The sequence below is a fragment of the Athene noctua genome, chromosome 25 (assembly GCF_965140245.1).
Source record: "Athene noctua chromosome 25, bAthNoc1.hap1.1, whole genome shotgun sequence".
Lineage (NCBI taxonomy): Eukaryota > Metazoa > Chordata > Aves > Strigiformes > Strigidae > Athene > Athene noctua.
This window is the reverse complement of record NC_134061.1, coordinates 1797579-1809793: the sequence shown is the minus strand read 5'-3', so window position 1 is coordinate 1809793 and position 12215 is coordinate 1797579. Positions and strand designations below refer to the sequence as shown.

The 12215-nt window shown below is 55.3% G+C and overlaps 1 protein-coding gene across 4 annotated transcripts in view; it reads left to right on the top strand.

The window, feature by feature from the left end:
- MLLT6 (MLLT6, PHD finger containing) overlaps positions 1 to 11256 on the top strand; it is a 50522-nt gene extending 39266 nt beyond the window's left edge. For 3 of the 4 annotated variants that reach the window (XM_074927101.1, XM_074927102.1, XM_074927100.1), the window contains exons 17-20: positions 105 to 460; positions 602 to 710; positions 2217 to 2594; positions 3395 to 11256. In XM_074927101.1, the coding sequence (XP_074783202.1) occupies positions 105 to 460; positions 602 to 710; positions 2217 to 2594; positions 3395 to 3439 (888 nt within the window). In that variant the 3' untranslated portion in view covers positions 3440 to 11256. The remainder of the gene's footprint in view (positions 1 to 104; positions 461 to 601; positions 711 to 2216; positions 2595 to 3394) is intronic. The other variant, XR_012635191.1, reaches the window with a different exon arrangement.
- The last annotated feature ends 959 nt before the right edge of the window (positions 11257 to 12215 follow it).

Below are 12215 nucleotides of genomic sequence, written 5' to 3'. Positions count from 1 at the left end.
CCCCCCCTTCCCACCTCCGGCTCCTGCCCAAAGCCCCTCCGGAGCTGAGCTGACCTTTCACAAGCTGCCCCAGTCCGATGCTCTTATGTCCGTTTCTCCCCCAGGACCCTCATTCAGGTTGCCCCAGCAGGAGCAGCTCCTCCCTGTCCTTCCACAGCACTCCTCCACCCCTGCCCATGCTGCAGCAGAGTCCTGCCTCGCTACCCCTGCCCGGGGTGCAGCAGGTGAATGGCCTGGCCAGGGTGGCAGGCAGCGGGCTGGGGGGAGGCACCACTGCCAGCCACAGCCTCTCCACGGTGCCCATGGTGGACGGCCTGATGGGGACCCTGGCAGGAGGCCAGCAGATGCCCATCAACGGGATCCTGGGGAATCTGAACGGAGCTCAGGCCGCCCAGCCTCCGAGCGCGCTGACGCAGGCGAGCGGGCCGCCGACCTTGCAGCTCTCCACCAGCCTGAGCAGGTGAGGACGGGGAGCTCGCGGGGACAGCCCTGCCCTCTCCAGCAGAAGCGTAGCACCGAGAGGGAGGGATGGAGGGAGGCCTTGCCTGTGCAGGACCAAGACGGGCCGCGCTGACGTCCCCCGCCCTTGCTCCCCTTGCAGCGTGCCCAGCCTGAGTCCCCTGACGGAGCAGCAGCGGCACGTCCTGCACCAACACGAACAGCAGCTCCAGCAGCTTCAGCAGCTCCTGACTTCCCAGCCGCTTAATCCGGTAAGCGTGCCTGCTGGCACCTTTTATCTGATGAAGTGTTTAATGGGAAAGCCTCGGAGCAGAGAGCAAAACTCAGGGCTCCCTCCTGCACCTTGAATCCCCTGCCCACAGGGCTGTGAGAGTCATGTGCCTTTTCCTTGGCTCCGGGGCTGCGGTGGGTGGTGTGAGGAGAAAAGCTTTAGGCAGGAAGGTGCGGCCCCTCCCAGAGGGAGGGAGATGGGGATTTGAACTTTTTCATACAAAGGAAAGAATTTAATGTGGGTTTCCCACATCCTGAGGGTGTGAGAACATGGTAACTAAAGCCACCGCAAAGTCAGGAGTGCCGTTACCTCCTCCAGCCATCTCTGAGTGCAAATCCTGTCTGCTCCTGCTGCCACGAGCACGCTGGCCTCTGGGCTTGCAGATGTGCCAGGGCCCACAGGAGAAGAGGAACTCACCTGAGGACACTTCTTGAGTTTAGAAAGAGATAAGCACCAAATTATCTAGTCCTGAGGCAGGCAAGCTGTGTCTGGGCAAACTGGAGGTGCCAGAGGCACTTGTAACGTGGAGGTAGCTGAGGATTTCAGGGTCAGAAAAAGGAGCAGGCAGCTGTTGTGAGGATCTTGGCTTTCTGCCTGCACTCTCTCGGGCAAAACAGCAGCCCCGTCCCAGGCTGCTGTGGGAATGGCTGCATGGGTAGATGTAAACAAGCCCCCGAGTGTGTTAAGAACCGCATTCACGTGCCCTGTAGAACCCGCTGTGGTGTCCCTCCCCTGCGGTGGAGTTGCACAGGAGTGCTAACAGTTCCCGTCAATGGAGCTGTGCTCATTTATATCTCCCATCAACTTGGCCCGTTGCTTTGGATAGATTTCTGGGTCAGGCTATTTATAACTCGTGGAAAAGCAAATTTCAAAGGGCTTCTCTTTACAGCAGCTGATGTCACCGTGTCATCAGCTGCATCCCTGTGGGTACGGGAACAATGTCAGCTCTCAGCCTGCCGCATTGGTCGATGGTTGCTATAGTGATTGCCGTGGTTTGGTTGGATTGAGGGCGTCCCTCCGGGTGCAGGTGAGCTGTGGCCCTCGTCCCCCTGAGCCTGGCTCACCTACCCTGACCCTGTGGGTCAGGGCCGAGCTGTGAAGCAGGATGGGGCTGGGGAAGGAAATTAGCAGCCAATCTAGAAATTCAAGATTGTGAATGCCCCAGACTTAAAAGCCGTGGGTTGATTGATTGGAAAGAGCTGGGTAGAAATGTGTGCCTGCAGGTGTCTTAGTCAGGGTTAACTAATCCTCCACTCCAGGAAACAACTGGGTTGGAAAGGTCAGGAGCACAGGCTATTAACAGACACAGGACAGACTGTTCCTCTCTCTACCTATAGAGATGTGATCGAGGGGACTTTCTCCCTGTCCCCAGTAGCTTTGCCCGGGGTGGGGAGTGCCCACGTGGCTCCTGGCTCCTTTGTATTAGGTGTCACTGCTTCCTGAGCCCTCTGTCCCTCTGACTTCTCTTCCTCACCCTTCCCCGCAGGAGCAGCAGGCCCTGGTGTTCCAGATGATGCAGCAAATCCAGCAGAAGAGGGAGCTGCAGCGGCTGCAGATGACCAGCTCGTCCCAGCTGTCCATGACCAGCCTCCTGGCAGCCACCTCCGCCCCCCTGCACTCCAGCACCAGCGCCCTGATGACCTCGGCCCCCCCTCCGCCCCCCAGCAGCAGCTCTCTCATGGCCTCCCTCTCCCCCCAGCAGCTCAACCCTAGCAATGCCCTCCTGGCCCCCCAGGCCACCCCACCGCTCAGCGCTCCTGGGAGCAACCTCCTGGCTTCGGGGACGGGCATCCCGCCCGTCCTTACAGCACAGACTAACCCGTTTCTCAACCTGCAGGCTGATGGCAACACCCCGAAAGGAACGGTGCGTATGCTGCTAGCACTACCCTAACCCCGAGCTCGTGGTGCTAGGCGCTCTCCAGGCTGCGGTTACCCCGGGGCAGCGAGGGCACCGCTTAGGCAACAGAGCCAGAACGCTCCCCTGGCCTTGCTGCATCCCTGGCTAGCCACTGTCACGTCCTGATCCTACCTCCAAGGACTTTGTAGGGCCCAGACAGGGTCGTGGGTAGGCCCAGAGGCTCCCAAGGTGCCCTTGCACACGCGTGTGTGCAGACACACGCCAGACCTGCTGCAGGAGCACGGCAGAGACAGGCCATAGATTTTTGTCTCCGTTAACCCTAGGACGTGGATGGGACAATGTGCCCCTGGCCCTTATTGGAGCCTCGTGAGGAAATACGAAGGTGACTGCATGCTGAAACCCAGGGTTTAGAAGGAACCTGACGCCCGAGAGGTTGCGACCAGGTTTACAGCCCCTCGGTAAAGCAGCCTTGTACTGGAACACCATTGTCTAGGGACTGATGGTGTGATACTTTCATCTCCATCCCTCCCCTGGCCTATACCTCTGCCCAGAAGGTCCAGCCCTGGCTGGAAACATTTAGGAGCCAAAGGCCAGGGTTGAGGGGCCAGTTCGGCCTGAACTGGGCAGAGGGGACCCCTGGGGCTCCCGTGTCTCCGTTGATCTCGGAGGAGCCCGAGAGGTTGCGGTGAGCAGGGCCGGGTCCGCAGCACAGCAGGGCTCTCTGCTTCTGCCCCCTCGTGTTGCTGCCCATCCAGTACTGACACCTGTCTCCTCTGCGTCTCTTTTTTTCTGTTTGTTTTTTAAAGAGCATGAATGAAAAGGGAGCTCCTCTTACCCAGGACAAGGGCTAAGCTCCCCCCCTCACCCCGAACAAACCAGCAGCCAACTCCTCTCAGCCAGGGGAATATGGCTTTCCACAGTCAACTTTGATACTGTTAGAGCAATGAGCACAAGGCTTCCAAGAAGCATTTCCTGCCGCTGGGCAATGCCAAGAGGTGCTTTGGAACACAGTACGTCTCTGCCCAAGCCCTGCTATCGGGAGGAGCGAAGGCGGGGGGCTGCCTGCCGCCCTGGTCCGTGCCACACATGCTCCAAACGAAGCTGCGTTTCCAGGCAGAGTGGAGGAGAGAGTTAACACCCGATGGCTGCCAGCCTCCTCCCTGCCCTGAGTGTGTTCAGGTGTGTGTAACCCCCCCAGGCCGAGGCACTAGAGACCACCGGGCATCCTTGGCCGAGACCTTGGCGGAGGGAGGCCCCTCTGCTGAGGACTTTCTGCCCAGTGCAGAGGATTCTGGCGGTGCCCGTGGAGGCAGCGCTGGCTTGTGACACAGCTGGGCAAGCGGGACGTGGTGCCTGCGTGGTTTGCTTCGCCCCGATGGGGAGGTTAAGAAGTCGTCCTGTGGCTGAGATTTCTCACCTGCTTTTCATCTGCTGGGCTCTTAGGATGCTCTTCTCTCTATAGCCACCGTACGAAGCCCCGGCTCAGGTGGATCCAAACCCAGCCTGAAAAGACACGAGCGGTGGAGCGATGGGTGAGGACCGGTGCTGGGGGAGGAGGTGAAAACTTCCTCAGAGGACGTTGCCACATCTGCTCCGCCGGCTGCTGTCGGGTCGGTGCTGTACTTTTCCCGTGAAAAAGCACACTCCTGCTCCTTGTGCCATCTCTCTTTCCTTCCAAGATTTCCAAAGGCTAAAACTTCAGCTTGCAAAAAGGGGCTGTAGCCGGTATTACCCCCGTCGTAGCCAACTTCCCAAGGTGCATTTGAACCTGGCAGTTGTTTCCCAGGCCTGAGCTGGCAGCTAAAATGTGTGTGGGGAAGAGAGAATCCCCAGTCCGGGACCTGTTCTTTCTCACCCACCACAAATCGCTCCAGTCTGGCCAAACCACGTTCTTCCACTGGTCTTGGGCACTTCAGAAGAGGGATCTCCAAGCAATGGGACAATTACAAGTCTCCTGAGCTAGGACATTGGACCCTTCGTTGTTTTCCACCTTTTGACCTTAACTCCGTCTTGCAACCTGGAACTTCAGCACAGAAATCAGCTTCCTCTGAGCTCGGATGCGATGGATTGATTGAAGGACAGGTGGGGCAGCTCTGGGAGAGGGGGAACATCTACGTCAAACGTACAAACGCCCCTTCTTTTCCTCATCCCCTGGTTAAATCCAGAGCTCCTGGGGGCAGGCGGGAAGACTCCAGTTAATAGAAACTCTGAGGGTCTTAAAAAAAAAAAAAAAAAAAAAAAAATTCAGACCTTAATGGATATTTTTCAGCACATTCCCGCTGCCTCTAACTAGTTTGCACTATTCAAATTTGTCGGCAGTGGGTCTGTGCTGATAGTACTAGAAAAGCTTGTTGTAGGCAAAACTCATCTGCTAAATATCTTTCTTCCTTTTTATTTTATTTTATTTCTTTTTGTTTGTTTGGAAGATTGTCACCACAATGGTTGAATAAGGCTAAAAGGAGAGAAAATACCTTTCTGATCTCAGCCTCCAGTTCTGTGAACTGGGCAGAACACTGCTGTCTGCTCAGAAATATATATATATTATATATATATAATTTTTTTTTTATAAAGAAAAACTAATGTTTTAACAAAGTTAAGAAGCTATTGGAAAGATGGAGATGGCAGCTAAAAGTGAAAATGCAGGGAAAAAAAAAAAAAAAGTCTCCCTTCCTTGCTTGCAGTCTCAGCAGCACAGACCGAGAGGAGCCCTGAGCCGAGACGGTCCCTGTCCCCTGCCACCTCCCGAGGACGTCCCGGGCTGAGCTGTGCCACCCTCCATCCGCCTGGTACAAACTGTGAACGACATCTTTCACTTGCAAAAGGTTTAATTTTGGCTCCCTATCCCCAAAATTGCTCTGGCACAATTGTGTGCGTGCACTTTTTTTTAATTTTTTTTTTTTTTTTTTTTTTTCCCCCCCCTTCCAGCTGTGTTGTCCTTCCCTCTGCGAGGGGCAGAGACCGTGCAGTGGGGCTCTTGCCTTGCTGCCCTCTCCATGCCTGAGGAGTCCTGGGCTCCAAAGATGCTGTTTTGGGGCTGATGTGCTGAATTCAGGCCCGAAGTGCCCTGCGTGCGTGTGGTGGCTGCGTGCGCGCAGAGGCTGCCCCTGCCCGCCCTCAGCAAGCACCAGCTCCCTGGGATTTGGGAACTGACATTCCTTAGCGGTGGTTTGGGTCAGCAAGGTGATGGGCACAAGGCTTCGGGGTGAAACAGTGGCCTCTAAATGTGCAGATGTGGTCTCTGCCAGCTGCTTGCCCGGCTGCCTCACTCTGGGGGTTGATTTTTTTTTTTTTTTTTTTTTAACTTTTTTTACTCTTAAGGTCCCAAATTTACGTTGCCACCTGTTTTGCTGTCATGCTGACCATCAGCACGGCCTCCAAACCAGTCTGTAACCACAAGGGCCTGACATCGTGCCCAGACCTGGTCAAACTTTCAAAATTTAACCACATTTCACACCCTGGAATTAGAAACACGCCGGTACCAGGAAGAGTGGACGGGAAGGAGGGAAGGCTGGTTGGCATCTGTCCCTTCCGTAGTGAGTCATGGTACGTGCGTTGTCTCGCAGGACAAACAAAAACCATCAGTGGTTTGGTGCCCAAATCCCTGGGCAACAACAGAAAACTTTTCGCGGGTCGGTGAGAGGTCCTTCCTGGTGAGTTTGCAGTCAGGAGGCTGAAACGTGCCGCACGGGGCTCTGCACTGCTCCTGGGAAGGAATTTGGGAGCCCGTGTGTCAGAAATCAAGGCCTGAATTGACGGAAGGGGTGTTGCAGCTGGGTTGCTGGCGGGAGCAGTGCGGGCTGAGCTGCGCTGCGTCCCCGTCCTGGCCGTGCCGTTGAGGTTTGTTGGTGGCAGTAGTTTGGGGATGAAGCCCCTCTGCTCTCCGGGGCTCTCCGGAGCAGGGAGGGACGAGAGAGGTGGAGGGGAAGAGACATATAGCACTTACACATTTCTCTGACATCTTCCAAAGGCGCCCGGTCCCTTTGAAGTGTGCTCCTTGTCTAATCGCCTCAACCTGTCCCAGAGCCAAAGGTCCCTTTGGCAGCTTGAGGGGAGAGGGGGGCACTGCTGGAAGGTCGACATCAAACATTTGTATCTCTGTGAAAAAGAGGGAGAGCAGGGGAAAGAAAAGAAAAAAAAAAAAAAAAAAGCTAAAGATTATCTGTGTTTCAGTTGCACTGGGGTACGTTTCTTTACCCGTTTTGATGCTAATGTCTCATTTAGTATGTTGCATGTGTCTTTTTTTTTTTGTTTTGATTTGTTTTTTTATTGAATAAAAGAGAAAAATGTGTATATTTTTGGCAATTTAAGGTAATGTAGCTAAGATATATTTTTTTCACGCTGCTTGACTGTTCTTTATTATAATAAATAATATTAATATTGATATCAAAGACTTTTTTAATACAGCTAGGGTTTCAAAAATTGAAATGAGAATAGGGTCTGTGTGATTGACGTCCTGCGTCGGGGCTGAGGTCCCTGCTTGGCCCTGCCCTGAGCCCACGATGCCGCCGAGGAGGCAGGAGCGAGGCCCCAGGGGAAGTTCCCAGCCTGGCTCCTTCCCAGCTTCGCACCTTGGGAGCAAAGGGGGAGGCAGGAGCAGTTGGTGGTCAGTAGCAAAAAGGTCTCTCGCTCCCCCAAAGACCAGCGAGAGCCCGTGTGAGGCAGGAGATGCCCAAAACCAAACTCATTGACTTTAAGCTTTGCAGCTGCTCCTTGGTCCGCCCCGCTCCCAAGAGTTTCTTTCTCTTAAGCACCAAAGGGAAGGGCTCGTGCTGTTTCTGCTTTGTTCTGTTTTGTTTTTTTTTTTTCCCCCCAAACAGCCCCGCATAGCTGGGTGATGAGATCTTTTCAAAATATGGTTTGGAGACATGTCCCGCTCTGGAGAAAACCCGCTCCAGTGCTCAGCTCTTAGATCTGGCTTGGCACTTTGCTGGGTCATGCTTCAAAACTGCGTGTTTCTCCGTCTCGTAGCCCACAGGCTCCACGGTTCTGCTTTCTCCTTATGCTTTTAAATCAGAAACTGGTTTTATTGACCTTTTGTTTTTCCCCACCCGCGTGTGCCCGCGTCCCATCAGCGAGCTGGGCCCTGCTTGCCCTCTGAGTTCGTGGGGCTCCTTTCAACGGCCCAGGAGAAGTTCTTCCCCCCCCCCGGCACCCGATCCTTCCACAGTGCTTTTCTCTTTCTCGTTGACCAGCAGGCAGTGTTGCCACCCGGGAGGGGCAAACTGGACACCAAAGAATTGGCCCAGGTTTTTCCAGACAGCCCAAGGGCACGCAGAGTGAGCTGGAGACACAGGAGTTGGGAGTTTTATCTTTAAGAGTGGTTTTGGTCACCCAGAGGAAGCGGAGTTTGGCATGTGAAGTCTTGTAGAGTTGGGCCATCAAATGCTCTGGGTCGTTGTAGGAAACTTTCAGCTGATTTTTGAAGGGAAAAGGAGGTTTGGTGTCTGATTCTGAGGACTCGGTTGCTCTCTGCAGTAGCTGGTGGCTGCGGATCCTCCTCTTTGTGCCTGGTTGTGGTTAGTGGTGGGGCGCGGGCTGGGAGGAAGCCCCAGGGGAGGCCTGTGGAGCACCGAGGTCCCAGATGCCCTTGTGCTGTGTTTCTTGGAGCCCTGAAGTATGAAAAAGAAGATGAATATTTCTGCAGAGTTGTGTTGGCTTGTTCCTGGCATGGTTCTTCTCTTTCCACTGCTTGGCTCTCGGTAGCATTTCTGTTCCTTTGCATGGGTGGGGACTGGAGAGCTGTGTGAGGAAGGTGCTGAGCAACGTTCAGTGGTTTTGTGCCCAACGAGCAGGTCGTGGCATCTTCTTGGACCGGGATAAGGAGGGAAAACACCCCTGTAGCAGGTGCGTGGAACGCAGCCGTCCTACGCCGAGCCCTTCTGCCACGGGCCTTAGATCTGACACGCTCGGCGCCAGGTCTCACCCAACCGGTCACCAGTGTCCCCTGGACACAGCTCTGGTACAAACGGGGGCTCCCACGGCCCCGGCACTCTCTGGACTCTGCAAACCCCTGGTTTTCTCTCTGCTGCCGCGCTGGCACACGCGCTCCAGCCGCCCCAGTGGGACGGGGCAGGTTCAGGCTCCGGCACCGTCCCCGCAGGCTGCGCGGACGCAGGCGGCTTGAGCCCTTTGGCTCTGTACCAAAGACAATAGAGACATGGATGAGGTCTTCTCACGTGCTCAGGAGAGGACTCCAGAGAAGACATACCAAGCAGATGGTGTCATTCTCTTCGGGGTGAAATGTTCGGGCTAGTTGGCAGGGCGAGAGGTGACCGATGCGTCTGAAGCGAGCGGTGGTGGAGCAGCTCCCTCGGGGCTCGGAACAGGCGGCGGGTGTTTGGCGTGAGCAGAAACTTTCCTGTTGCAGAAAAGGAAATCTGCCCGGGGCCTTCGCTGCTCCGTGCAAGTCCACCCCTTGGTCTAAAGGCTCCCGAGAGCTCTCTGGAGGACGGCGTGGCCACGGCTCGCACCGGGGGCCGGCTGTACGCAGAGCACTCCCGATCCTTTCACCTTAAAGCCTGGCTTGTTTTCACACCCCCCTCCAGCGCACGCGTCGCCCCGTCCAGCTGGCAATAAAGGCTTTGTTTTGTGTTTGCCGAGGAGGAGACCTGCATCGTCCCTCAGGTTCCCGCCTGGTCGGGGCCGAGCAGCCAGCGCTGTGCCCAAAGTGGTTTTCTGAGGGTTCTCCTCCAGCCCAGCCGGTCTGTCGGAGCTGGCAGCTCCTGCTGCGCTGTTATTTACCGTTGCCCTTGGTATATGCTGTGCTGTGTGGTTTCTTAAACCCACATAAGTAAAAATAATCAAGTGCCTGTGATCAAAACAGCCTTGAGGCAGGGAGTTGAATGGGTCCCTGGTGCCTCTCCTCTGTGCATTTAGTCTGAGAAATGGCGTTGTCATAAAGGCTGTGGATGTCACCTTTGCAGGAAAGGGTGAAGTAGCAATAATTTTAATAGTAGCTTTGCAGCAGCGGGTCTGAAACTGCAATTCAGAGGTGTCCTCTCCCCTCCCATTTTCCAGATGGGGAAGCAGAGGCGCAGAAAGGACTAATTGGCTCAGGAGCCACGTCTCCTGCGCTTTGTTCTTCCCTCCCCTGCCCAGAAAAGGGACGCCAGCTCTTTGGTACCCACCCAGCCGTGGGCCCCTGGGTGTCCCATGTGGTTTCAATCCTGCGGGGAAGCTTCTTGGACCCACGGGGTGCGGAGACAGCTCAGGAGCTCCCAAGCGTGTGCAGCTCCCAGCCCTTGTGGTCCTTAGAGCAGCACGGGATGGGGACAGCCCAGCTCCAGCCTCTCGGGGCAATCGCGGCTGCGCGGGGCAGCGAGGGCAGGCGCAGCCTGTCCTTTAGCTCCGTGGGTTTTGCGTGAGGATCCTCAGCACAGAAAATCCTCTCCCAACCCACAGCTGCCCTCCTCAGGACACCAGGCCCGGGGCATCACTGTGGTGGGAGCTGCGGAGTACAGACGGGGGTAGATGGTGGGAGCAGCAGCGCTACAAAGAAGGTTTTGGGTTTTTTTTTTGGCTGGTGAGACCTTTGGCGAGGTCGTGCTCAAGGGGAGAGTTCGGGCTCAGCCAAATCCACAAATCCCCATTTATCCCTTCCCTGCCTGGGCTCCCCCCTCGCAGCTCCCCGCCACAAACCCACCGCTCAAACTGGCCTGATGGAGGGAAGGAAGCTTGCGGTGGGTTTTTTTAATTGATATTTCGACATTTATCAGAACTTGAAGAAATTAATTTGAGCTAACAATGGTTAAAAAGTAGGAAAATGAGAAAAACCTGTTTAGTTAACGATTATCGGTTTAACTTTGAAAAAGTCATCGGTATCCTGCCCAGCAATTTGTGACTCTGCTCCAAATTACGTGTGACATCGCAGCTGAAGGGTAAAGCACAGAAAACCCCTCCAGGGCCTGGTTTGTGTTTTTTAATTTAAGCAGCAAATGCAAAGTTTTAGCACCTGCCTGGGCTGTAGGGAGCCTCTGCAAGACAGTTTGATTAAACAGCACTCGCAGCCCCAAAATCCGCAGCGAGAAGGAGGGTCTGTGACCCAGGTTAGGGAGGGAGCGGCCCAGGGTCCTGCCCCGCAGGAGCTGTTTGATCCCCCTGCTTGGGGAAGCGGCAGAGGTCTGGCCCTGCGCAGCCTGGATTTCAGAGGGATTTAAACCCAGCTTAGGCATTACCAGGCTCCCCACAGCAGAGCCAGTCTCGAGGGGGCCAGCAGAAAAGGGACGAGCACAAAAAGGGAGCGGGGTGAGAAGCAAGGAGCTGCAAATACAAATATCTGCTTAAATTTTTAGGTTGTATGGTTGTTTTGTTGTTTTGTTGTTTTTGGTGGGTTTTTTTTCCCTAAGAAAAGGTTTTTATTTGAAAACTACACAGGCAGGTTTGTAGCCAGGAACGTACGTTTCTGACATATTTGTACAACTGCTGCACGTCGGCGTCTTCTGCGCTCGCTGCAGGAGGCTCGCAGGGAGTTTTAATTTCTTCCTAAGGACAAAAAAAAAAACCAAATCAGGTGCTAAGGGCAGCAGGATCTCTTAGAAAACTGCTCCTGTTTACCCTTCTTCCATCTTCAGTGGGAAAGGAAGTCAGCGCGCCTCATTTTTCTCTCCCTTGTGTATAACGCAAAGAACGTCTTTGTATCATTAACGTATTTGTACGACTGAGAAATTGTCACAGACCTTGTACTTTTTATGAAAAGAATGTTTTAAAATAAATAAATAAATTAAAAAGTAGGCTGAAAAAATCCGCTTCCAGATCCGCTCGTTTTCTGGGTGCCGCAGCGGAACGAGGTTACAGCAGCTCCCCAGCGACTCGCAGACGAGGGGGAGCGGGGAAAGGCCGACCCGCGGCCCGCAGCCGGGCTGCAGAGCCACAATAAATTCTGAATTTACAACCTCCGCAGCTCAGGATGCGCAGAGGTGCCGGCTGGGATGTCTCCGAGCGGCGCCGTGAAGCTGAAGCACCAAACCTGGGCCTGGAGGTTGGGGAGTCGCTGCCTGGGGGGGGAGTTTTCTACCCCCGGCCCAGGGAGGAGCCCTTGGGAGGGGGTAGGGGGGCACTTTAGGAAGGAAAATAAACCGGCCTTGGGTTGGACGTTGGGCTTAACGGCTCCTCAGGGTGATGCTCGCGGTGCCCGGCTCAGCCCCTCGCTCCATCGCGCCGGGAAGTTGGGATGGGGTGGGGGGAGCAGCCCCCACGCAGGACACGCGGGGGCCGTGACCCCCGGGCCCCCCGCCACTGCAGCCCCCCCTCCAGCTCCGGCGTGCGGCCATCTGCGGAGCTAAATCACTGCAGCTGTCAAAAAAGCTCGTTTTTCCCAGTAGTTAAATGTTAAAAAAAAAAAAAAAAATGGGGGGGTGGGGGGGTGCGGGGGCAAATCCAAGCCTTTGATGCTTAAAAGATGAATTTCCAATTTCCAGGGAGGATGAATTTCGGCCGAGCCCGCATTTGGCGAGCAGAGGGACCCCCACCGCCCCCCTCCAGCTCCGCAGGGGGGTCGGGGCGAACCCCCCCAACTCCGCGGAGGGGGGAGATGGGGGGAGCGGCGGCACCAAAGGGCTCAGCGAGCCCAGAGCCCGGTTTGATCCGGGGGGGGGGGGTGGCGAAGGGGCCGCGCACCGGGACCGGGGA